This window comes from Cyclopterus lumpus, chromosome 7 (genome assembly GCF_009769545.1).
Source record: "Cyclopterus lumpus isolate fCycLum1 chromosome 7, fCycLum1.pri, whole genome shotgun sequence".
In the NCBI taxonomy this organism is placed as follows: Eukaryota; Metazoa; Chordata; class Actinopteri; order Perciformes; family Cyclopteridae; genus Cyclopterus; species Cyclopterus lumpus.
In genome coordinates this window covers 139,368-160,000 of record NC_046972.1, presented here as the reverse complement: position 1 = coordinate 160,000, position 20,633 = coordinate 139,368, and the positions used below count along the sequence as shown (strand labels likewise).

The 20,633-nt window shown below is 42.0% G+C and overlaps 2 protein-coding genes across 3 annotated transcripts in view; both read left to right on the top strand.

Annotated features, from left to right (window-relative positions):
- The window catches only part of rtel1 (regulator of telomere elongation helicase 1), a 21,688-nt gene extending 17,495 nt beyond the window's left edge, over nucleotides 1-4,193 (top strand). Inside the window, exon 34 of one of the 2 annotated variants that reach the window (XM_034537048.1) lies at nucleotides 3,953-4,193. In XM_034537048.1, coding sequence (XP_034392939.1) covers nucleotides 3,953-3,981 — 29 coding nt within the window. In that variant the 3' untranslated portion in view covers nucleotides 3,982-4,193. Of the gene's footprint in view, nucleotides 138-3,952 lie in introns of those variants that run through there. The other variant, XM_034537047.1, reaches the window with a different exon arrangement.
- Nucleotides 4,194-4,595: 402 nt separating this feature from the next.
- On the top strand, nucleotides 4,596-18,213 carry icmt (isoprenylcysteine carboxyl methyltransferase). The gene is made up of 5 exons (XM_034537614.1): nucleotides 4,596-4,851; nucleotides 6,873-6,961; nucleotides 7,363-7,532; nucleotides 9,374-9,591; nucleotides 16,010-18,213. The coding sequence occupies exons 1-5, from the start codon at nucleotides 4,633-4,635 to the stop codon at nucleotides 16,187-16,189; spliced, it is 876 nt and encodes a 291-aa protein (XP_034393505.1). The 5' UTR covers nucleotides 4,596-4,632; the 3' UTR covers nucleotides 16,190-18,213.
- Nucleotides 18,214-20,633: the final 2,420 nt, after the last annotated feature.

Here is a 20,633-nt window from a genome sequence, read left to right as displayed (position 1 = left end):
CGAGCTGGTTGGTCTCCTCTGGTTTGATCGATAGATATAATTGAGTATCATCTGCATAACAATGAAAGTTTATGGAGTGTTTCCTGATAATGTTGCCAAAAGGAAGCATAAAATGTAAATAAAATTGGTCCAAGCACAGAACCTTGTGGAACTCCGTGATTAACGTTGGTGATCATTGAGGCTTCATCGTTTACAAATACAAATTGAGATCGATCTGATAAATAGGATTTAAACCAACTTAGTGCGGTACCTGAAATGCCAATCGACTGATCCAGTGTCTGTAATAGGATGTCATGATCAATGGTGTCGAACGCAGCACTAAGGTCTAACAAGACCAGCACAGAGATGAGTCCTCTATCAGCACTAAGGTCTAATAAGACCAGTACGGAGATGAGTCCTTTATCAGCACTAAGGTCTAATAATACCAGTACAGAGATGAGTCCTTTATCTGATGCATTAGGAGGTCATTTGTAATTTTCTCCAGTGCTGTCTCTGTGCTGTGGTGTTTTCTAAATCCTGACTGAAACTCCTCAAATAAACTATTCTGATGTAGGAAGTCACACAACTGATTTGCGACTACTTTCTCAAGGATCTTAGAGAGGAAGGGAAGGTTAGAGATCGGTCTGTAGTTAGCCAACACCTCTGGATTAAGAGTGGGCTTCTTCAGGAGAGGTTTAATTACAGCTACTTTGAAGGAATGTGGTACATGGCCTGTTAGCAAAGACACATTAACAATATCCAGCAGAGAGGTGCCAATTAAAGGCAACACGTCTTTAAGCAGCCTCGTTGGGATGGGGTCTAAGAGACAGGTAGACGGTTTAGAAGTAGAAACCGTTGAAGACAATTGGTCTAGGTTAATGGGAGAAAAGCTATCCAAATATACACCAGGGCATACGGCCGTTTCCAAGGCCACTCCTCTTGATGACAGATCGGCAGTAGTTGAGGGCAAGAGATCATCAATCTTGCCTCTAATAGTTCAAATCTTTTCATTGAAGAAGTTCATGAAGTCATTACTACTGAGGTCTATAGGAATACACGGCTCCACAGAGCTGTGACTCTCTGTCAGCCTGGCTACAGTGCTAAAGAGAACCCTGGGGTTGTTCTTATTTTTCTCTATTACTGATGAGTAATAGGCTGCTCTGGCATTACGGAGAGCCTTTTTATATGTTTTAAGACTATCTCGCCAAACTAAGCGTGATTCTTCCAGATTGGTGGAACGCCATATGCTTTAAAGCTTTCGTGAAGTTTGCTTAGTTCGCGGGTCTGAGGGTTCTACCAGGGAGCAAACCTCCTTTGCCTCACTGTCTTTTTCTTCAGTGCGGCTATCGAGTCTAGTGTCATTCTCAGTGAGCCTGTAGCACTATCGACAAGATGATCAATCTGGGACGGACTAAAGTTAGCACAGGAGTCCTCCGTCACATTGAGACGTGGTATTGAATCAAATGCAGAAGGAATCGCTTCTTTAAATTTAGCTACAGCACTGTCAGTTAGACATCTGGTGTAGAAACCTTTGACTAACGGTGTACACTCTGGGAGTATAAAGTCAAAAGTTATGAGGTAATGGTCTGACAGAAGAGGGTTCTGTGGGAAGACCTCCAAATGCTCAATGTCAATGCCATATGTAAGAACATGGTGGAGGGTGTGGCCAAAGCAGTGAGTGGGTTTCTGTACTCTCTGACAGAAGCCAATCGAGTCCAACAATGAGAAATGCAGTACTAAGGCAATCATTGTCAATATCCACATGAATATTAAAATCTCCTACAATAATAACCTTATCAGTTTTAAGGACTAAACTTGATAAAAACTCTGAAAATTCAGATATAAATTCTGAATATGGACCTGGTGGCCGGTACAGTATAACAAATAGAATTGGCTGTAATGTTTTCCAGGTTGGATGTGAAAGACTAAGAACAAGGCTTTCAAATGAGTTGTAGTTTAATTTAGGTTTAGGATTCATTAATCGAGAAATGTGAGTATTAATGACTTGGAGGAGTTGATTAATTTAGGCTGACATATATTAAATCAATGTAATTGTCTGATATTAAATAATTTACTAATACAGCTTTAGATGACAGAGATCTAATATTTAGGAGTCCACATTTAATTCTCTTCTTTTGTTGCACTGTGGCAGTAGTGTTGTTAACCTGTATGAGGTTATTTTGTATGACTCCTCTTCTGGTTACTTTTGATTTAATTCATTTAAGTGGCCGTGGGACAGACACAGTCTCTATAGAGTTAAGGGTGGGTAACTGCTCCAATGGAAGTGCAGAGAAGGGTGGAAGACCACAACTCTGCTTCTGCTTCCTGATCTGAACTCTGGGTCATGGATTAAGTCCGTTAATCAACTTGACCATGTTCACAGAAATGAGACGCGCTCCATCCCAAGTGGGATGAATGCCGTCTCGACTCATCAGATCAGGCTTTCCCCAGAAAGTCTTCCAGTTATCTATGTAGCCCACATTGTTTGCTGGGCACCACCTGGACAACCAGCGGTTGAATGACGACATGCGGCTATACATGTCATCATTGATCAGATTGGGGTGCAGTGGTATAACAGGCAGGGGGAAATGCTAATCTTTTTATTTCAAGACCTTTATTGAGAACTTCACATATTACAAAAGTACACAGACATACATCTACTTCATTAATAAATACATGTTGAAGTGCCTGTACCTTCGTGTAAATGTTTACGTTACGCCATTAACAGGTTACGCTGCGCATGCGCGACGGCCAAGATTCTTAGCGACTCGCCAGGTCCTACCTCCGTGAGATCGGCTTTTCTGCTGTTGCCCTTCAAAACAAAAGCTCAACATTGAGCATGAATTGAGATCGGCTTTTCTGCTGTTTCCCTTCAAAATAAAATACAGATCTAAGCTCACTAATACTGATAAAACTTGATAGCTCACACATATCTGCGCTAATTTTGTTTTGCACAGGTTGCACGTTATTGTTATCTGGAAAATATATGCTGTGTAAAACGCTTTATTGACAAATATATTAAATAGTTTTTCACAGTTTGCACTTTATTGTTATTCAGTGGTTAATTGCACCCACAATAAGCTTTGTTTGCCAAATATTAGTTATTTTAAGTGATTCCACATTTTATTTGTTTTTATCTGATGGAGCAATCTGATTTATTTGAAAGTGATTGCAAGTTTCTTTATTCTATTTTTAAATGCACAGATGGAGGAATCACAAAATGCTATTTCAATAAATATTCAGAATAGACCATTTTATTACAATTTTGTTGGGCGATGATGAACACCTTTCTTCCAAAGTGGGGCGTGAAGTTTGAGAACCACAGCTTTAAATGAGAGCAGGTCTGTACTGACTACTATTTGACATGAGTTTTAATGTGATTGGTTAATTCTGAACACAGCCACATCCCCAGTCCTAAGAGCGTGTGCATATTTATGCACATGCTTTTTTCTCCCTAAAAGGGTTGTTTTTTAATTGAATTGTTCACGTTATAGGTCACAAAGGTGGAAAAAGTTGGGACATGATTTATCTTGGTCTCATTTTTTTAACATCACAAAAACCTTTCAACCAGTGCAGACTTTTTATATCCAATGTAGATGAGAAGACCAGCCAGCACTTTTGGCAGAAGTTACCAGTTTGCCCTGCTTCCAGGACCACGTGTTGGTCCCTCATTGGTGGGTTTAGCACCATTGAGGGACCACTGTTCTTTCATATGAATGAGTGCATAGGGTCGAGGACATTTGACTGAAGAAACCAAAGAATCCTGCACACTGCCGGCCTTACTCGTATTCACTTTATTTACAAGGTTTGGAGAAATCATCATGGACATGTCATGAACAATGACCACACACATCAACAACTTGGCGAAAGAATGCAACCAAAGTCACAACCACCTCAAAGCCCTCAGCGGACACACTTCTTGTCCCTATGAGACCTTGTTATGACTTCTTTTACTTGTTTTCTTTTTTTCCAGTGCCGTCATCAACGCCTTTTAAGACATGAAGCAAGATTTCCTGCCAAAAACAGTAGAATCTGAGTTCCAGGAACATTGTGTATGTATTTGAAATTGCTCCAGACTGTTCCTGCTGATAAAACCATGAACATGAGGCAGTATAATGGGTGTGGCTTTGTAAAGTAACTATGTGAGGCCAACAGCCTGTTCAATATTCAATTGTTCTTATTTCACTGAATGCCATAAAAAATTCATGAAAGTACAGATGTCTCACTGACTCCATAATGTAGCCCTCTAATGTGTACAATCGGGATTCTTTTTTCCTCTTCTGGTACACGTGTGTTTGTACATGTCACGTTAGAACCGTTTCTATGTTGGACAAAAATAACATGACCGAAGAGCGAGAGTCCACTTATGAAGGTAGATTTGTGTAGGTTTTTATTTTGAAAACAAAGATTTTTGATTTGCAGCAACAAATATTCTAGCAAAACTAACAATTAATTTACTTACAAATGAGAAATTTGCTCTCAAAACCTTTTTAGTTTGTTTGCGTAATAAAGACACAAATCTACCTTCATGTCCACTGAGCTGTTCTCACGAACGGGACGCAAATCCCGTCATCTCACGTCAAAGCCCTATGTGGACATCACGTGGTTTTCCTGTGGGTATCGCGATACTAGCAGCCGCACAGTACTTCCATCATGGCAGGCAGTAAGTTGGTGCTAGAAGGTAGAGTAAGTATACAGACATTTATTTTAGGGCTCAGCGTGATTGTAATCCCCCTGATCAGAACGTGGTTTGGACATTTCGACTGGGTCTTTGATTATCTGACGGAAACTTCTGGAAAAATCGTGATTTGTCTCCACATTGCGGTGATCAACGGCCTCCTGCTGCTCGTATACAAGGGACCTCTGTACAAGGTAAGCCGCTTCCTGCTGCTGTCCGCTCCGGCTCCGGCTGTTAGCAGGAACGCGCTCCACCTCGCTACAGTTAGCTCATGCTAGCTAACGGCACTAATCGCCTTAGCTGGAGAGGAACCACATCCGAGCCCTGACTCAGTCCCTGTCCCGGGGACACAGTGCCACTGTCCCGGGGGGACTGAGTCCCTGTCCCGGGGACACGGTGCCACTGTCCCGGGGGGACTGAGTCCCTGTCCCGGGGACACGGTGCCACTGTCCCGGAGACTCAGTCCCGGGGGGACTGAGTCCCTGTCTCGGGGACACTGTGCCACTGTCCCGGGGACTCAGTCCCTGTCCCGGGGACACTGTGCCACTGTCCCGGGGGGACTGAGTCCCTGTCTCGGGGACACTGTGTCCCTGTCCCGGGGGGACTGAGTCCCTGTCTCGGGGACACTGTGCCACTGTCCCGGGGGGACTGAGTCCCTGTCTCGGGGACACTGTGTCCCTGTCCCGGGGGGACTGAGTCCCTGTCTCGGGGACACTGTGCCACTGTCCCGGGGGGACTGAGTCCCTGTCTCGGGGACACTGTGCCACTGTCCCGGGGGGACTGAGTCCCTGTCTCGGGGACACTGTGTCCCTGTCCCGGGGGGACTGAGTCCCTGTCTCGGGGACACTGTGCCACTGTCCCGGGGGGACTGAGTCCCTGTCTCGGGGACACTGTGTCCCTGTCCCGAGGGGACTGAGTCCCTGTCCCGGGGACACGGTGCCTGTGCCGGGGAGACAGTCCCTGTCCCGGGGACACACGGACACCACGTCAGGCTGCTGGTACTCATTCACTGACGACACCGGCATGACTGCCTCAACTTTTAAAGTTGGTCGGAATTTAAAGTCGGTGGAAAAAATAACCGAGTTCGAAAGTGTACTTTAGTAAAATATCTCCATAATATGTAAAGTATGTGGTTTATTAACATAATTCAACTTCTAGATGTTAGGCATGAGTGTTGAGGCCTGATGGAGAAGAACGTTTTCACCCATAAAACCCATTTCTCCTTGAGGAACATTCTAGGGAAGATGAAACCGACTAAATGGACCACATGGAACACATTTCTGAGACTATTTTCTAAATACTACCCAAAGATCTGAACTGTTACACACATGTAACGATGGGATTACATATAAATGTACTCATTTGAAAATCAATCAACTTTACCTTTTTGGTTTGCTTAACAAAGATGTGCCTTTTTAGCATTTCAACAACACATCAACATAACTTGTGTGGTTTAACCCAAACCTTGGATGATTTTTAGTGCATCCTGAACACCATCATTTATTATTATAATATTATTATCCATACTGCAACAAATAATGGAATTACTTTGAAATAGGACCAAAATAGGATAGTTAAATCTTGTTTTGTGTTTTATTTACTGATATGCAAACATTCTTTCAGAATACATTAGAATAATAATTTAATATATTTGACATTATTTGGGGTTGACATCTTTTTTTTATTTTTTATGTGTGTTTTTGAATTAAACAATAGAACATATTTTGATCAAACAAATTTTAATTTGCTAAATCAATTGAGCAGCTCATTACTATTTTTCTTGTGAGAAATACGTCACTGTGAGACGTTTATAGGGTTAAAAGCTAAATGTGACATCAATATTTTCATAACTTTTTATATCTAAATTTGTTTGAGAAATATGGTTGGAACAGTTTAGATATAATGTAAGACATGTTATGGAAGCATTAGAATTGTTCAATGTGTTGAAACGTACCTTTAGCAATAAAAAAAACCTTTCTGAAATCACATGTCACCAGCCAAGCAGCCATTTTGGAAGTGATGTCACGTCATCACACATTAACTCACGGTGACATGACCTCACCAGGATGTTCAGTGTGTGTCACTTAGGAACTTAAAGAGTTAGAATCAAGGATAAAGCTGTATACGGAACTTTCCAAGATATTTAAAGTGTCTGTGTGGGTTCTTAAGGGTTTACGGTCTGAGCCGGGATAATCGGTGTGCTCACTCGTTGCAGGTCGCCGTGAGAGCCTGCTTCCTGGGAGTTACTTTTGGCTGTGGCTTAATTATAAGCTTCTCTGAAACCACTTGGACACATTTTGGCTGGTACGTATCCGTTTATTATCTTAACATTATGCTGCTGTGTAGAAATGCATTGTATGATTGTTATTCAAATATCAAGACAGCTTAACTGACTTATTTATAACTCATTTAGACTCGCCCCATTATATCCCCAGACTTTCTCATAATTAATTTTCAGTTTTTCTTACATTTAACTTGGTTAATCATCGATCTTATAGTGATACAGTGAACCGGGACATGTCACACATTTAAAATGCAAGATATTGTTCTATGACTGACTCAGTGGTGAGCATGGTCGTCTTTCAATCAGAAGATGGGTAGTGTTAAAGAGCTTTTGAGTGGTCTGAAGACTATAAAAGTGCAGTTTATTTACCAGTACCACATTTAGACACTCCAGGCCCCATTGAACAAGTGTCTCTCTGCAGGTACATGTGCTCCCTGTCCTTCTTCCATTACTCTGAGTACCTGGTGACGGCCATCATCAACCCTCGCAGCCTGTCTCTGGACTCCTTCCTGCTCAACCACAGCGTGGAGTACACGCTGGCTGCCGTCTCGTCATGGGTGGAGTTCACTATCGAGAAGCTGTCCGTTCCAGGTGGGTGTGTCTTCTGTCTCAGAACGGGTTTTTATGTTGTTGATGGCACACAAAAGGTTTACCCATCAATATTCCTGTATATCAGTATAAAATATTATGTTATATCAGTCTAAAATATTATGTTATATCAGTATAAAGTATGATGGTATATCAGCAAAAAATATTCTAGTATATTGATATAAAATATTCAGATATATCGGTATAAAATATTACGGTGTATCGGTATAATATATTACGGTATATCGGTTTAAAATATTCGTGTACCATATTCTAGCTCAAATGTCTTGTTTTGTCCACAACTCAATATTTTCAGTTTACTGTCATAATGGAGTAAATGAAAAACTGAAAATATTCACACTTAAAAAGATGGAATCGGAGAGTTTTGAGTCTTTCCTAAAAAAAGAAAACATCAGAACTAGTATTCAAAACCTGTTGACACAAGCTGAAAATGAGATGAGCAAAAGAAGATAAGAAACATTAGTTAAATATGTATCTGACAGATTGATGTAACAGCTAGAGCCTTATGACTTGCTTGACATGGAAGATCCTTTTGAAATTGACACGATTCAATCAGCTGGATCGTTGTGTTGCTCTGTTGGTCTCCCTGAAATACACAATCAGCACATCCAAATGTTTTATATTGGCGTATCATCAGCTTATTAAGTTAACTTTACTTAGCTACAGCTGATATATATTCAGAAGCCAATCATATTTTTCAGCCTGGGAAAGTGTTTGCTAGTATGAGAGCCCTGCTTATGTTAAATTAAACTTTGACTGTTTCTTGTTCAATCATGAATATTCAATATTATAGTGAAACGGTGCTTTGAAATGATGGATTAGCAGTTTGGATCAGTTTTTACTCCCTCACATGACTGCACTTTACTAGTGAGCAGTAAATTGAGATTTGGATCACTTATAAATCCTCATGATTTAGTGTCATCACAGATGAAGTTGTCAGGCGACTGTGAATTCTGCATCTATAAAAAGCATTGTGGGAATTTGGACATTGCTTGCATTGTAGAATGTTTTGAGGGCACAACATGCACCCATCACTAAGGGGCGACTCCTCTGGTTGTATAGAAGTCAATGCTTCATGTGTTAAAGCTGCATTCTCTCTCCGTCTAAAAATGTCTTAAAGAGCAGTCGGTTGCACTTAGCTCCACCCTGTTTTGTCATTCCTGGTTGAAAAAAAAAAAAGTGGTAACTCAAGGTTTCAAAATGTAAGTCCACAAACCAATGGGTGATGTCACAGTGACTACGTCTATGTATTCAGTCTTTGTCACTGGGAAAGTAACAATAAGTAACTTCTGTTAACAAAACAAATCATAAAGTGAAGTAATATGCATGCCAGTAAAGATGCAACACAAAAATGGGAATGTTTAAATGTATCTTCAGTCTTTATTAAAGACATTTCTAACCAAAGTTAGTATTGTACACACAAGCAAGGAATGAAACAAATAAAACCAGCTTTAACTTAAAGCTGATACTAAACGTCTGCTAACATCTGCTGAATGATGAACTATGAGGAGCTGCTGTTGCTACTGTTACCATGAGAAATATGAGTTTAAAAGCAGGAAAGAGAGGTTCATGTTTTCTTTCTTGATAATGTATTGTGTTACAATGTGTGACATAGGGTTATAGTCCTGGACTAATATCCAAGCTGGAAGATTCCAGTCCTGGTTGATTTGAGTTCTGCAGACATATGAGACATCCAGGCAGAGAAGAGTGAAAATATTATTCGTGACCTTGGAATTGGTTCTTGAAAGTGAAATTAATTTGATTCAAGTTGAACAGAACTCCTTCAGGTTCTCCACGAGTACTTACTCCATCCTCTCTCTCAGAGCTGAAGCAACTGAACTGGTTGAGCGTCGTGGGCCTGCTGCTGGTGATGTTTGGTGATTGCCTGCGTAAGGCGGCCATGTTGACGGCCGGATCCAACTTCAACCACATCGTCCAGAATGAGAAGGCCCAGAGCCACGTGCTGGTCACCAGCGGGGTCTACTCCTACTTCAGACACCCCTCCTATGTGGGCTGGTTCTACTGGAGCACGGGGACTCAGGTGAGACACCGCTCAATTCATTAATGACCAATAAAGGAATTCTGATCAACCTCATCTGTGACCAGTCTGTTCGAGGAAATCAACAACCACCTTCTCCATGTAGAATGTTTCTCTCTCATAACACTTGGTTTTCATCATGATATTCATGAATTCTGTCAAATACGACCAAATATTAATGTACACGTAGGTTTTAGGAACAATTTTCAACAAATGTAGGTTTGGTATACTTTGTATAATTCAATTCAGTTTATTTTGTATAGCCCAATATCACAAATTACAAACTCCCCTCAGAGGGCTTTACAATCTATACACATACAACATCCCTGACCTTTGACCTCACATCGGATCAGGAAAAACTCCCCAAAAATAACCTTTGACAGGGAAAAAAGGGAAGAAACCTTCAGGAGAGCAACAGAGGAGGATCCCTCTCCCCGGATGGACAGATGAATAGATGTCATGTGTACAGAATGAACAGAGTTACAGAGTTACATAAACACATTACATGAATATGACAATGTATGAATGGAACTCCAATCCATGAAACAGAAGGAGGTAGAGAGGAGGGGGGGCGGGGCATCAGCAGGGCCAACGCGGGAGGCCGGTTCACCAGCATCAGACACAGCCAGGTCCAATGGACCCTATGAGACGTGAAGTCACAAAGACTCCGGGGAGGAAGCAGAGTTAATAAGGTGCAATGGAGAGATGTAAATTCATCCATAAGGAGAGAGAGAGAAGAGGAGATAGGTGCTCAGTGTATCCTAAAACATCCCCCAGCAGCCTATAAGCCTATAGCAGCATATCAAGGGGCTGGACCAGGGCAAACCTGATTCAGCCCTAACTATAAGCACTATTAAAGAGGAAAGTCTTAAGTCTATTCTTGAATGAGGTGACTGTGTCTGCCTCCTGGACTGAAAGTGGAAGCTGGCTCCATAAAAGAGGAGCTTGATAACTGAAGGCTCTGGCTCCCATCCTACTTTTTAGGACTCTGGGAACCACAAGTAGCCCCGCATTTAGTGAGCGCAGCTCTCTAGTGGGGCAATATGGTACTACAAGCTCCTTAAGATATGATGGTGCATCACCAATCAAGGCTTTGTAGGTGAGGAGAATAATTTTAAATGTGATTCTTGATTTTACAGGGAGCCAGTGCAGAGCAGCTAATACAGGAGTCATGTGATCTCTTTTCTTAGTTTTTATGAGTACACGAGCTGCAGCATTCTGGATCAACTGGAGGGAATTAAGAGACTTATTAGAGCAGCCTGATAATAAGGAGTTGCAGTAATCTAGTCTGGAAGTAAAAAACACATGAACCAGCTTTTCTGCATCTTTTTGAGACAAGATGTGCCTGATTTTTTAAATGTTACGTAGATGAAAAAATGCAATCCTTGAGATTTGCTTAACGTGGGAGTTAAAGGACAAGTCTCGGTCAAAGATAACGCTGAGATTCTTTACAGTGGTGTTGGATGCCAGGGCAATGCCATCTACAGAAACCACATCACCAGATAATTGATCTCTGAGGTGTTCAGGGCCCAGTAAAATAACTTCAGTTTTGTCTGAGTTTAACATCAGGAAGTTGCAGGTCATCCATGTTTTTATGTCTTTAAGACATTCTTGAATTTTAGTGAGCTGGTTGGTCTCCTCTGGTTTGATCGATAGATATAATTGAGTATCGTCTGCATAGCAATGAAAGTTTATGCAGTGTTTCCTGATAATATTGCCCAAAGGAAGCATATATAAGGTAAATAAAATTGGTCCAAGCACAGAACCTTGTGGAACTCCGTGATTGACGTTGGTGGTCATCGAGGCTTCATCGTTTACAAATACAAATTGAGATCGATCTGATAAATAGGATTTAAACCAACTTAGTGCGGTACCTGAAATGCCAATCGACTGATCCAGTCTCTGTAATAGGATGTCATGATCAATGGTGTCGAAGGCAGCACTAAGGTCTAATAATACCAGTACGAAGATGAGTCCTTTATCAGCACTAAGGTCTAATAATACCAGTACGGAGATTAGTCCTTTATCTGATGCAATTAGGAGGTCATTTGTAATTTTCACCAGCGCTGTCTCTGTGCTGTGGTGTTTTCTAAATCCTGACTGAAACTCCTCAAATAAACTATTCTGATGTAGAAAGTCACTCAACTGATTTGCGACTACTTTCTCAAGGATCTTAGAGAGGAAGGGAAGGTTAGAGATCGGTCTGTAGTTAGCCAACACCTCTGGATTAAGAGTGGTCTTTTTCAGGAGAGGTTTAATTACAGCTACTTTGAAGGAATGTGGTACATGGCCTGTTAGCAAGGACACATTAACAATATCCAGCAGAGAGGTGCCAATTAAAGGCAACACGTCTTTAAGCAGCCTCGTTGGGATGGGGTCCAAGAGACAGGTAGACGGTTTAGAAGTAGAAACCGTTGAAGACAATTGGTCTAGGTTAATGGGAGAGAAGCCATCCAAATACACACCAGGGCATACAGCCGTTTCCAAGGCCACTCCTCTTAATGTCAGATCGTCAGTAGTTGAGGGCAAGAGATCATCAATCTTGCCTCTAATAGTTAACATCTTTTCATTGAAGAAGTTCATGAAGTCATTACTACTGAGGTCTATAGGAATACACAGCTCCACAGAGCTGTGACTCTCTGTCAGCCTGGCTACAGTGCTAAAGAGAACCCTGGGGTTGTTCTTATTTTTCTCTATTACTGATGAGTAATAGGCTGCTCTGACATTACAGAGAGCCTTTTTATATGTTTTAAGGCTGTCTCGCCAAACTAAGCGTGATTCTTCCAGATTGGTGGAACGCCATATGCTTTAAAGCTTTCGTGAAGTTTGCTTTAGGTCGCGGGTCTGAGGGTTCTACCAGGGAGCAAACCTCCTTTGCCTCACTGTCTTTTTCTTCAGTGGGGCTATCGAGTCTAGTGTCATTCTCAGTGAGCCTGTAGCACTATCGACAAGATGATCATTCTGGGACGGACTAAAGTTAGCACAGGAGTCCTCCGTCACATTGAGACGTGGTATTGAATCAAATGCAGAAGGAATCTCTTCTTTAAATTTAGCTACAGCACTGTCAGTTAGACATCTGGTGTAGAAACTTTTGACTAACGGTGTACACTCCGGGAGTATAAACTCAAAAGTTATGAGGTAATGGTCTGACAGAAGAGGGTTCTGTGGGAAGACCTCCAAATGCTCAATGTCAATGCCATATGTAAGAACAAGGTGGAGGGTGTGGCCAAAGCAGTGAGTGGGTTTCTGTACTCTGACAGAAGTCAATCGAGTCCAACAATGAGATAAATGCAGCACTAAGGCAATCATTGTCAATATCCACATGAATATTAAAATCTCCGACAATAATAACCTTATCAGTTTTAAGGACTAAACTTGATAAAAACTCTGAAAATTCAGATATAAATTCTGAATATGGACCTGGTGGCCGGTACAGTATAACAAATAGAATTGGCTGTAATGTTTTCCAGGTTGGATGTGAAAGACTAAGAACAAGGCTTTCAAATGAGTTGTAGTTTAGTTTAGGTTTAGGATTCATTAATAGGCTTGAGATGGCTGCTACTCCACCTCCTCGGCCGGTGCCTCGAGGAATGTGAGTATTAATATAACATGGAGGAGTTGATTCATTTAGGCTGACATATTCTTCATGGCTCAGCCAGGTTTCAGTAAGACACAATAAATCAATGTGATTGTCTGATATTAAATCATTTAGTAATACAGCTTTAGATGACAGAGATCTAATATTTAGGAGTCCACATTTAATGATCCTGTTTTGTTGCACTGTGGCAGTAGTGTTGTTAACCTTTATGAGGTTATTTAGTATGACTCCTCTTCTGATTACTTTTGATTTAATTAATTTAAGTGGCCGTGGGACAGACGCAGTCTCTATAGAGTTAAGGTTAAGGGTGGTAACTGCTCCAATGGAAGTGCAGAGAAGGGTGGAAGACTACAACTCTGCTTCTGCTTCCTGATCTGAACTCTGGGTCATGGATTAAGTCCGTTAATCAACTTGGCCATGTTCACAGAGATGAGACGCGCTCCATCCCAAGTGGGATGAATGCCGTCTGGACTCATCAGATCAGGCTTTTCCCAGAAAGTCTGCCAGTTATCTATGTAGCCCACATTGTTTGCTGGGCACCACCTGGACAACCAGCGGTTGAATGACGACATGCGGCTATACATGTCATCATTGATCAGATTGGGGAGAGGGCCAGAGAAAACTACGGTGTCCGACATTGTCTTGGCATAAGTACACACCGATTCCACATTAATTTTAGTGACCTCCGACCGCCGCAGTCGGGAGTCATTACCGCCGGCGTGTATTATAATCTTACTGTAACTACGCTCATCTTTAGCCAGCAGTTTTAAACAAGATTCAACGTTGCCCGCTCTGGCCCCCGGGATGCATATGACTTTGGTCCCTGGCTTCCCTATCTTCACGTTTCTGACTATGGAGCTACCTATAACCAGAGTGGGTTTCTCAGCGGGTGTGTCGCTGAGTGGGGAAAACTGGTTCGAAACGTGAAGAGGTTGGCGGTGCTCAGTGGACTTCTGTTTAGACTTAAAACCCCTTAGAACAGTCACCCAGCCATCCGGCTGCTCGGGGGCTGCCTGGGGACAGCTAACAGAGGCTAACGCTAAAGGCTCTAGGGGTAATATTGGACTCAGAAATGAACTTTAACAGCCACATTAAATCAATAACATCAACAGCTTTTTACCATCTAAAAAACATTGCCAAAATCAAAGGAATAGTGTCTAAACCAGACTTGGAGAGACTAATCCATGCGTTTGTGCCTGGACCAGAACCTGTGCCGCCTTCTGAGTGAGAAGAGGTCGTATTCTCCTGATGTTGTACAGCATGTACCTACAGGAGCGTGTTATTGTGGTGATGTTGGCAGTCAGGGAGAGTTGACTGACAGGTGTCACACCGAGGTTGCTGGCAGTCGGAGTCGGAGCCAGCAGTTGTTGAAGGTAATAGTCAGGTCGTGGGTGGGAGAGCCTTTTCCTGGAAGGAGGAGAAGGTTGGACTACTGTAACGGCCTGCTCACTGGGCTCTAAACAAGCTGTAAGACAGCTGCAGTACATCCAGAACGCTGCTGCTCCAGTCCTGACTAGAACCAGGAAATACCACCATATTAGTCCAGTGCTCAGGTCTCTGCACTGGCTTCCTGTTGCTCAGAGAATAGACGTTAAAACACTCTGCTTGTGTACAAATGTCTTCATGGTCTAGCACCAACGTACATGTGTGACATGTTAGAGCCATAGGAACCATCTCGGGCTCTGAGAAGCTCAGTGAGTGGTTCACATGTTAGAGCCATATGAACCATCTCGGGCTCTGAGAAGCTCAGGGAGTGGTTCACATGTTAGAGCCATAGGAACCATCTCGGGCTCTGAGAAGCTCAGGGAGTGGTTCACATGTTAGAGCCATATGAACCATCTCGGGCTCTGAGAAGCTCAGGGAGTGGTTCACATGTTAGAGCCATATGAACCATCTCGGGCTCTGAGAAGCTCAGGGAGTGGTTCACATGTTAGAGCCATAGGAACCATCTCGGGCTCTGAGAAGCTCAGGGAGTGGTTCACATGTTAGAGCCATATGAACCATCTCGGGCTCTGAGAAGCTCAGGGAGTGGTCTCCTGCTGGTCCAGAGTCAGGACTAAACACGGGGAGGCTGCGTTTCACTTTTATGCTAAAATCTGGAACGGTCTTCCAGAATATATGAGACAGGCCTCAACTCTGACAATGTTTAAATCCAGGCTGAAAACGGTTCTATTTGACAACTGAAAGTATTTTATCTGCACTCTTCGCTTTTAATATAATTAATGAATGATTATTTTAATGTTTTTTTTGGAATGATTTTATTTGCCTTTTTGTAAAGGCACAGGAGTTCCTCTACCGAGGAGAGGAAGAACATCTGGAGCCTGAGACCTGCTGATGAGAACACAACAATTATTGATGTTGCTGCTTAAAGAAAAAAGCTTTAAATGTCAAAATAAGGGGGAATGTATAGGTGATGAAATGTGTGTATTAATGGATTAGCGGCACTTTGTTAGCAGCTATTCTTTATACATAACAACTACTTTTATTGTGGAGGGTCTTTAGGAAATGAAATGTGTTTATTCTGCGTTTTAGAGACACTCGCGAAGTATGTCCAATTGCTATCCGATCAGGTCGCATTGAAGGGTGCGGACAAAGCTAAGTGGACCCTGATGAGTCCTGATCTGGAACCTCAGCCGATGAAATTGAAAAGACAAGTGGAACCTCGGCCTCGGAGGATTTGGGCCACAGAAGCACATCATGCTGAATTTTAAAAATAATGAAAAACATAACCCAACACAGTTGCTGCTCGGGCCCTTAATAATCAATGAAATGATGACAGTAATGGTGTGTCTAGGTAACTGATGAGACTGTTGACTGTTGCAGGTCATGCTGTGTAACCCGGTGTGTATATTGGTCTACACGATAGCCAGCTGGCGGTTCTTCCGGGAGCGGATCGAAGAGGAAGAGCTCTCCCTCATCCATTTCTTTGCCGATGACTATGTGGAATACAAGAAGAGGGTTCCCACCGGGCTGCCCTTCATCTCAGGCATCCGTGTCAACTAGTCCCAGCAGCTGGAAGCAGGACGCAGGACTTGAAGCACTGAGGCAGGTCAGACCTGGTAGGTGTTTGCCGTCTGCCACGGCGGCGGCCCTGCAGCTGGTTGCCTGTAGCTCAAAGACAGAGATCCTGACAGCTGGGATGGCGGCAGGCAGCTGGGCTGCTGTTTTTCTACCAACTTCCAGACCACACAACCTCCACTGTACCATATGTAGTCCAATAACACTCTGTTATTGGACTACATGTCCTGTTTCTGTTTGCATGCTTTCACCATGCTTAGTGATTCCACTGATGATCTGTTACTTATGATAATCAATATTATCAAAGACTGGCCACCCCTGTATGTCCCACTGTGCTTGTATCCTCTGAAACTCTTTTTGTTTGGTGTTTGTAATGAACTCTGAGAGAATCAAGACCCAGGCCATTGAAATTCAATAGAAGCTCAATTAAATTTCAAAAGCAGAGTTTCAAACGGTAGAGCAGTTGCAATTTTATTTATTTTTATATATATATATATATATATATATATATATATATATATATATATATATATATAAAATACTTTGCACTAGAATATCTTTACTACTAAGTACCCATATACATTGGTTTTCATCTGGAAAAAGTGGTTTGCAGTTTTAGTTGATCCTTAAGCTCGTCAGGTTGAGGATATTGTCCACAGTCCGTGGCGTTCAGACCTCTTACCTGTAGTCTTTAAAGGTGTCTCTGAAAGGCTGGAATCCGTTACAGGGGGTGACAGCTGTAGTCCTCATGGATTCACAATAGTTACCCAAAACAAATGAGCCAAATATCCATAGAAACGTGTCAGACTAGAATAATCCACAGCTCCTAGTTGCTCCTCACCAGGGCTTCATGTCATGCCATCACCTCCTCATAGCTCCAGAGCTCTGCCACAGGTTATGGCTTTAGGGTGGGGGTTGATTGAAGCAACAGTTGAACATACCTTTCCAAATATTTTCAGTAGTGTGTCTTATTTATATGTACTTTTTTAAGGTGGGAAAGACTCCCCTTTAGAATAGACCATGGAATTAAAGCTGTCTAGTGTATCCAAACAGTGGTTCAAAGCACTATTTAATAATAATATAATGAATAAAAAGTGTAAAGAAAGATAGGTTTCTATCAGGTTTTAAGGACTGTTCAAACGTCGTTGACAAGGAAGCTCCATCATTTACAGATGAGTAAATATAAGGCCAGGTATGGCCTGACTTCCTCGTTGTCCTCAGGCTAAAGGTCACACCATCAGTTTGAATGAAACGTTGTCAGGTTGTTTATGAAAGACTTATTTATGAAGCTGCGGAAAGTGACATTTGTCATGTCATTTAGTTGAGACGTGTTTTCTTACAGAAAATCTATCGTGGCATAATAGATTTTGATTATCGGGGTTGTTTCATCTGAGAAGAGTTGAGTTCACCTTCTGATCTGTAAGGGAGGCACTGGTGACCTCATTTTTCAGTTTTCTTTTTGTTAGTATATAAATTACTGTATTTTTTTTTTTGTGTGTGTGTCAAGTCCCCGTCCTGAACAGTATTTATTACTATCATTTGATCACTCTCACGCTCACTTTGTGTTAGAAACCAACCAATTGAGCGAGTTGTATATTTAGAGGCCGACTGCAGCTCTCTCACATTGATCTGTCTGAATATCTTCACAGTGCTGCTATCTACTCTCCAGACACTGATCTCATTGTGTGTTTGGGAGATTGGTAAAAAAGAATCATGTCAATGAAGATTTTCGGGAGCAAAAATGCTCAGTAGGAAAAGCAATTTGTAAAAAGAAAGTTTTTCACCATTATTGGCGCTGAAGTGCCACGTTTGAATGAGTTTGCTTCACAACGCAACGTTCCTATTCCAGATGTTTAGGAATATGACATGTTTATGAAAGACTGTCCCATTGCTTAATATCAACATTACAATTATTCTTATATTAGGTTAGAACAGAACTGTATAATCAGAGGTATATGATATTCCCATAGAGAAATAAATGGTTGGATGGTGGATAACCAAGTGTCTGAGCTATGTTACAATGGTTTCAAATATTCTTTCTCATCTGGAGCTGTTTTTTTTGACAGAACAATATAGAAATGGGGAGAGAGAGAGTTATGACTTGTAAAAAAATGTCCAATGCTGGAATCAAACCCAGGACATTACAGTTAGGGTTATGTTCTCCAACGATGTGCCAACGTTATGAATCTGATTTGACGACTTCCCTTAACCCCCTTGATCCAACATGCCAGAGACCCTCACCTTGGAGACCTACTGCAGATATGGTTACGTCTTTATTGCATGTGTCTTCCTTTATTTCTTTAAACTCCACTGCCCTCTGACAAATAGTGGCAGTCAATCATGCCAAAAAGTATTTAAAAGAAACGTGTCGTGCCTAGTTCACACCACACAATCTTAGCCCAGATGTTCTGCTCTCAGACACTCACCACATGACATGTACACGCGGCACCCTCCCCCTATAGTAGTTAGAGGGCTACTCACATAAGAACTAGAGTTACATCCAGGTAACTATTATTCTACTTTGTATGTGCTCAGCTGTCTAAAGTGGTTCACTTGAGGTTAAAACCTAAGAGGAAGGAGATGTACTCCCAGCTGGGCCTGAACCAACACTGGTCTCAACTTTCAATTCAATTCAATTCAGTTTATTTTGTATAGCCCAATATCACAAATTACAAATTTTCCTCAGAGGGCTTTACAATCTGTACACATACAACATCCCTGTCCCAGGACCTCACATCGGATCAGGAAAAACTCCCCAAAAATAACCTTTCACAGGGAAAAAAGGGAAGAAACCTTCAGGAGAGCAACAGAGGAGGATCCCTCTCCCCGGATGGACAGATGAATAGATGTCATGTGTTCAGAATGAACAGAGTTACAGAGTTACATAAACACATTACATGAATATGACAATGTATGAATGGAACTCCAATCCATGAAACAGAAGGAGGTAGAGAGGAGGGGGGGCGGGGCATCAGCAGGGGCATCAGCAGGGGCATCAGCAGGGCCAACGCGGGAGGCCGGCTCACCAGGCATCAGACACCTCCAGGTCCAATGGACCCTATGAGACGTGAAGTCACAACGACTCCGGGGACGAAGCAGAGTTAATAAGGTGCAATGGAGAGATGTAAATTCATCCATAAGGAGAGAGAGAAGAGGAGATAGGTGCTCAGTGTATCCTAAAACATCCCCCAGCAGCCTATAAGCCTATAGCAGCATATCTAGGAGCTGGACCAGGGCACACCTGATTCAGCCCTAACTATAAGCACTATTAAAGAGGAAAGTCTTAAGTCTATTCTTGAATGAGGTGACTGCCTGCCTCCCGGACTGAAAGTGGAAGCTGGTTCCATAAAAGAGGAGCTTGATAACTGAAGGCTCTGGCTCCCATCCTACTTTTTAGGACTCTAGGAACCACAAGTAGCCCCGCATTTAGTGAGCGCAGCTCTCTAGTGGGGCAATATGGTACTACAAGCTCCTTAAGATATGATGGTGCATCACCAATCAAGGCTTTGTAGGTGAGGAGAAGAATTTTAAATGTGATTCTTGATTTTACAGGGAGCCAGTGCAGAGCAGCTAATACAGGAGTCATGTGATCTCTTTTCTTAGTTTTTGTGAGTACACGAGCTGCAGCATTCTGGATCAACTGGAGGGACTTAAGAGACTTATTAGAGCAGCCTGATAATAAGGAGTTGCAGTAATCTAGTCTGGAAGTAACAAATACATGAACCAGCTTTTCTGCATCTTTTTGAGACAAGATGTGCCTGATTTTTTAAATGTTACGTAGATGAAAAAATGCAATCCTTGAGATTTGCTTAACGTGGGAGTTAAAGGACAAGTCTCGGTCAAAGATAACGCTGAGATTCTTTACAGTGGTGTTGGATGCCAGGGCAATGCCATCTACAGAAACCACATCACCAGATAATTGATCTCTGAGGTGTTCAGGGCCCAGTAAAATACCTTCAGTTTTGTCTGAGTTTAACATCAGGAAGTTGCAGGTCATCCATGTTTTTATGTCTTTAAGACATTCTTGAAGTTTAGCGAGCTGGTTGGTCTCCTCTGGTTTGATCGATAGATATAATTGAGTATCATCTGCATAGCAATGAAAGTTTATGCAGTGTTTCCTAATAATATTGCCCAAAGGAAGCATATATAAGGTAAATAAAATTGGTTCAAGCACAGAACCTTGTGGAACTCCGTGATTAACGTTGGTGGTCATTGAGGATTCATTGTTTACAAATACAAATTGAGATCGATCTGATAAATAGGATTTAAACCAACTTAGTGCGGTACCTGAAATGCCAATCGAGAAAATCTATCCAAATATACACCAGGGCATACAGCCGTTTTCAAGGCCACTCCTCTTGATGACAGATCGTCAGTAGTTAAGGGCAAGAGATCATCAATCTTGCCTCTAATAGTTAAAATCTTTTCA

Bases quoted from the DNA above. Each gene is read 5' to 3' on its own strand.
- icmt (XM_034537614.1), top strand. From the start codon at position 4,633: ATGGCAGGCAGTAAGTTGGTGCTAGAAGGTAGAGTAAGTATACAGACA. The intron at 4,852-6,872 runs GTAAGCCGCTTC...CACTCGTTGCAG, and splicing joins ACAAGGGACCTCTGTACAAG to GTCGCCGTGAGAGCCTGCTT. The intron at 6,962-7,362 runs GTACGTATCCGT...GTCTCTCTGCAG, and splicing joins ACTTGGACACATTTTGGCTG to GTACATGTGCTCCCTGTCCT.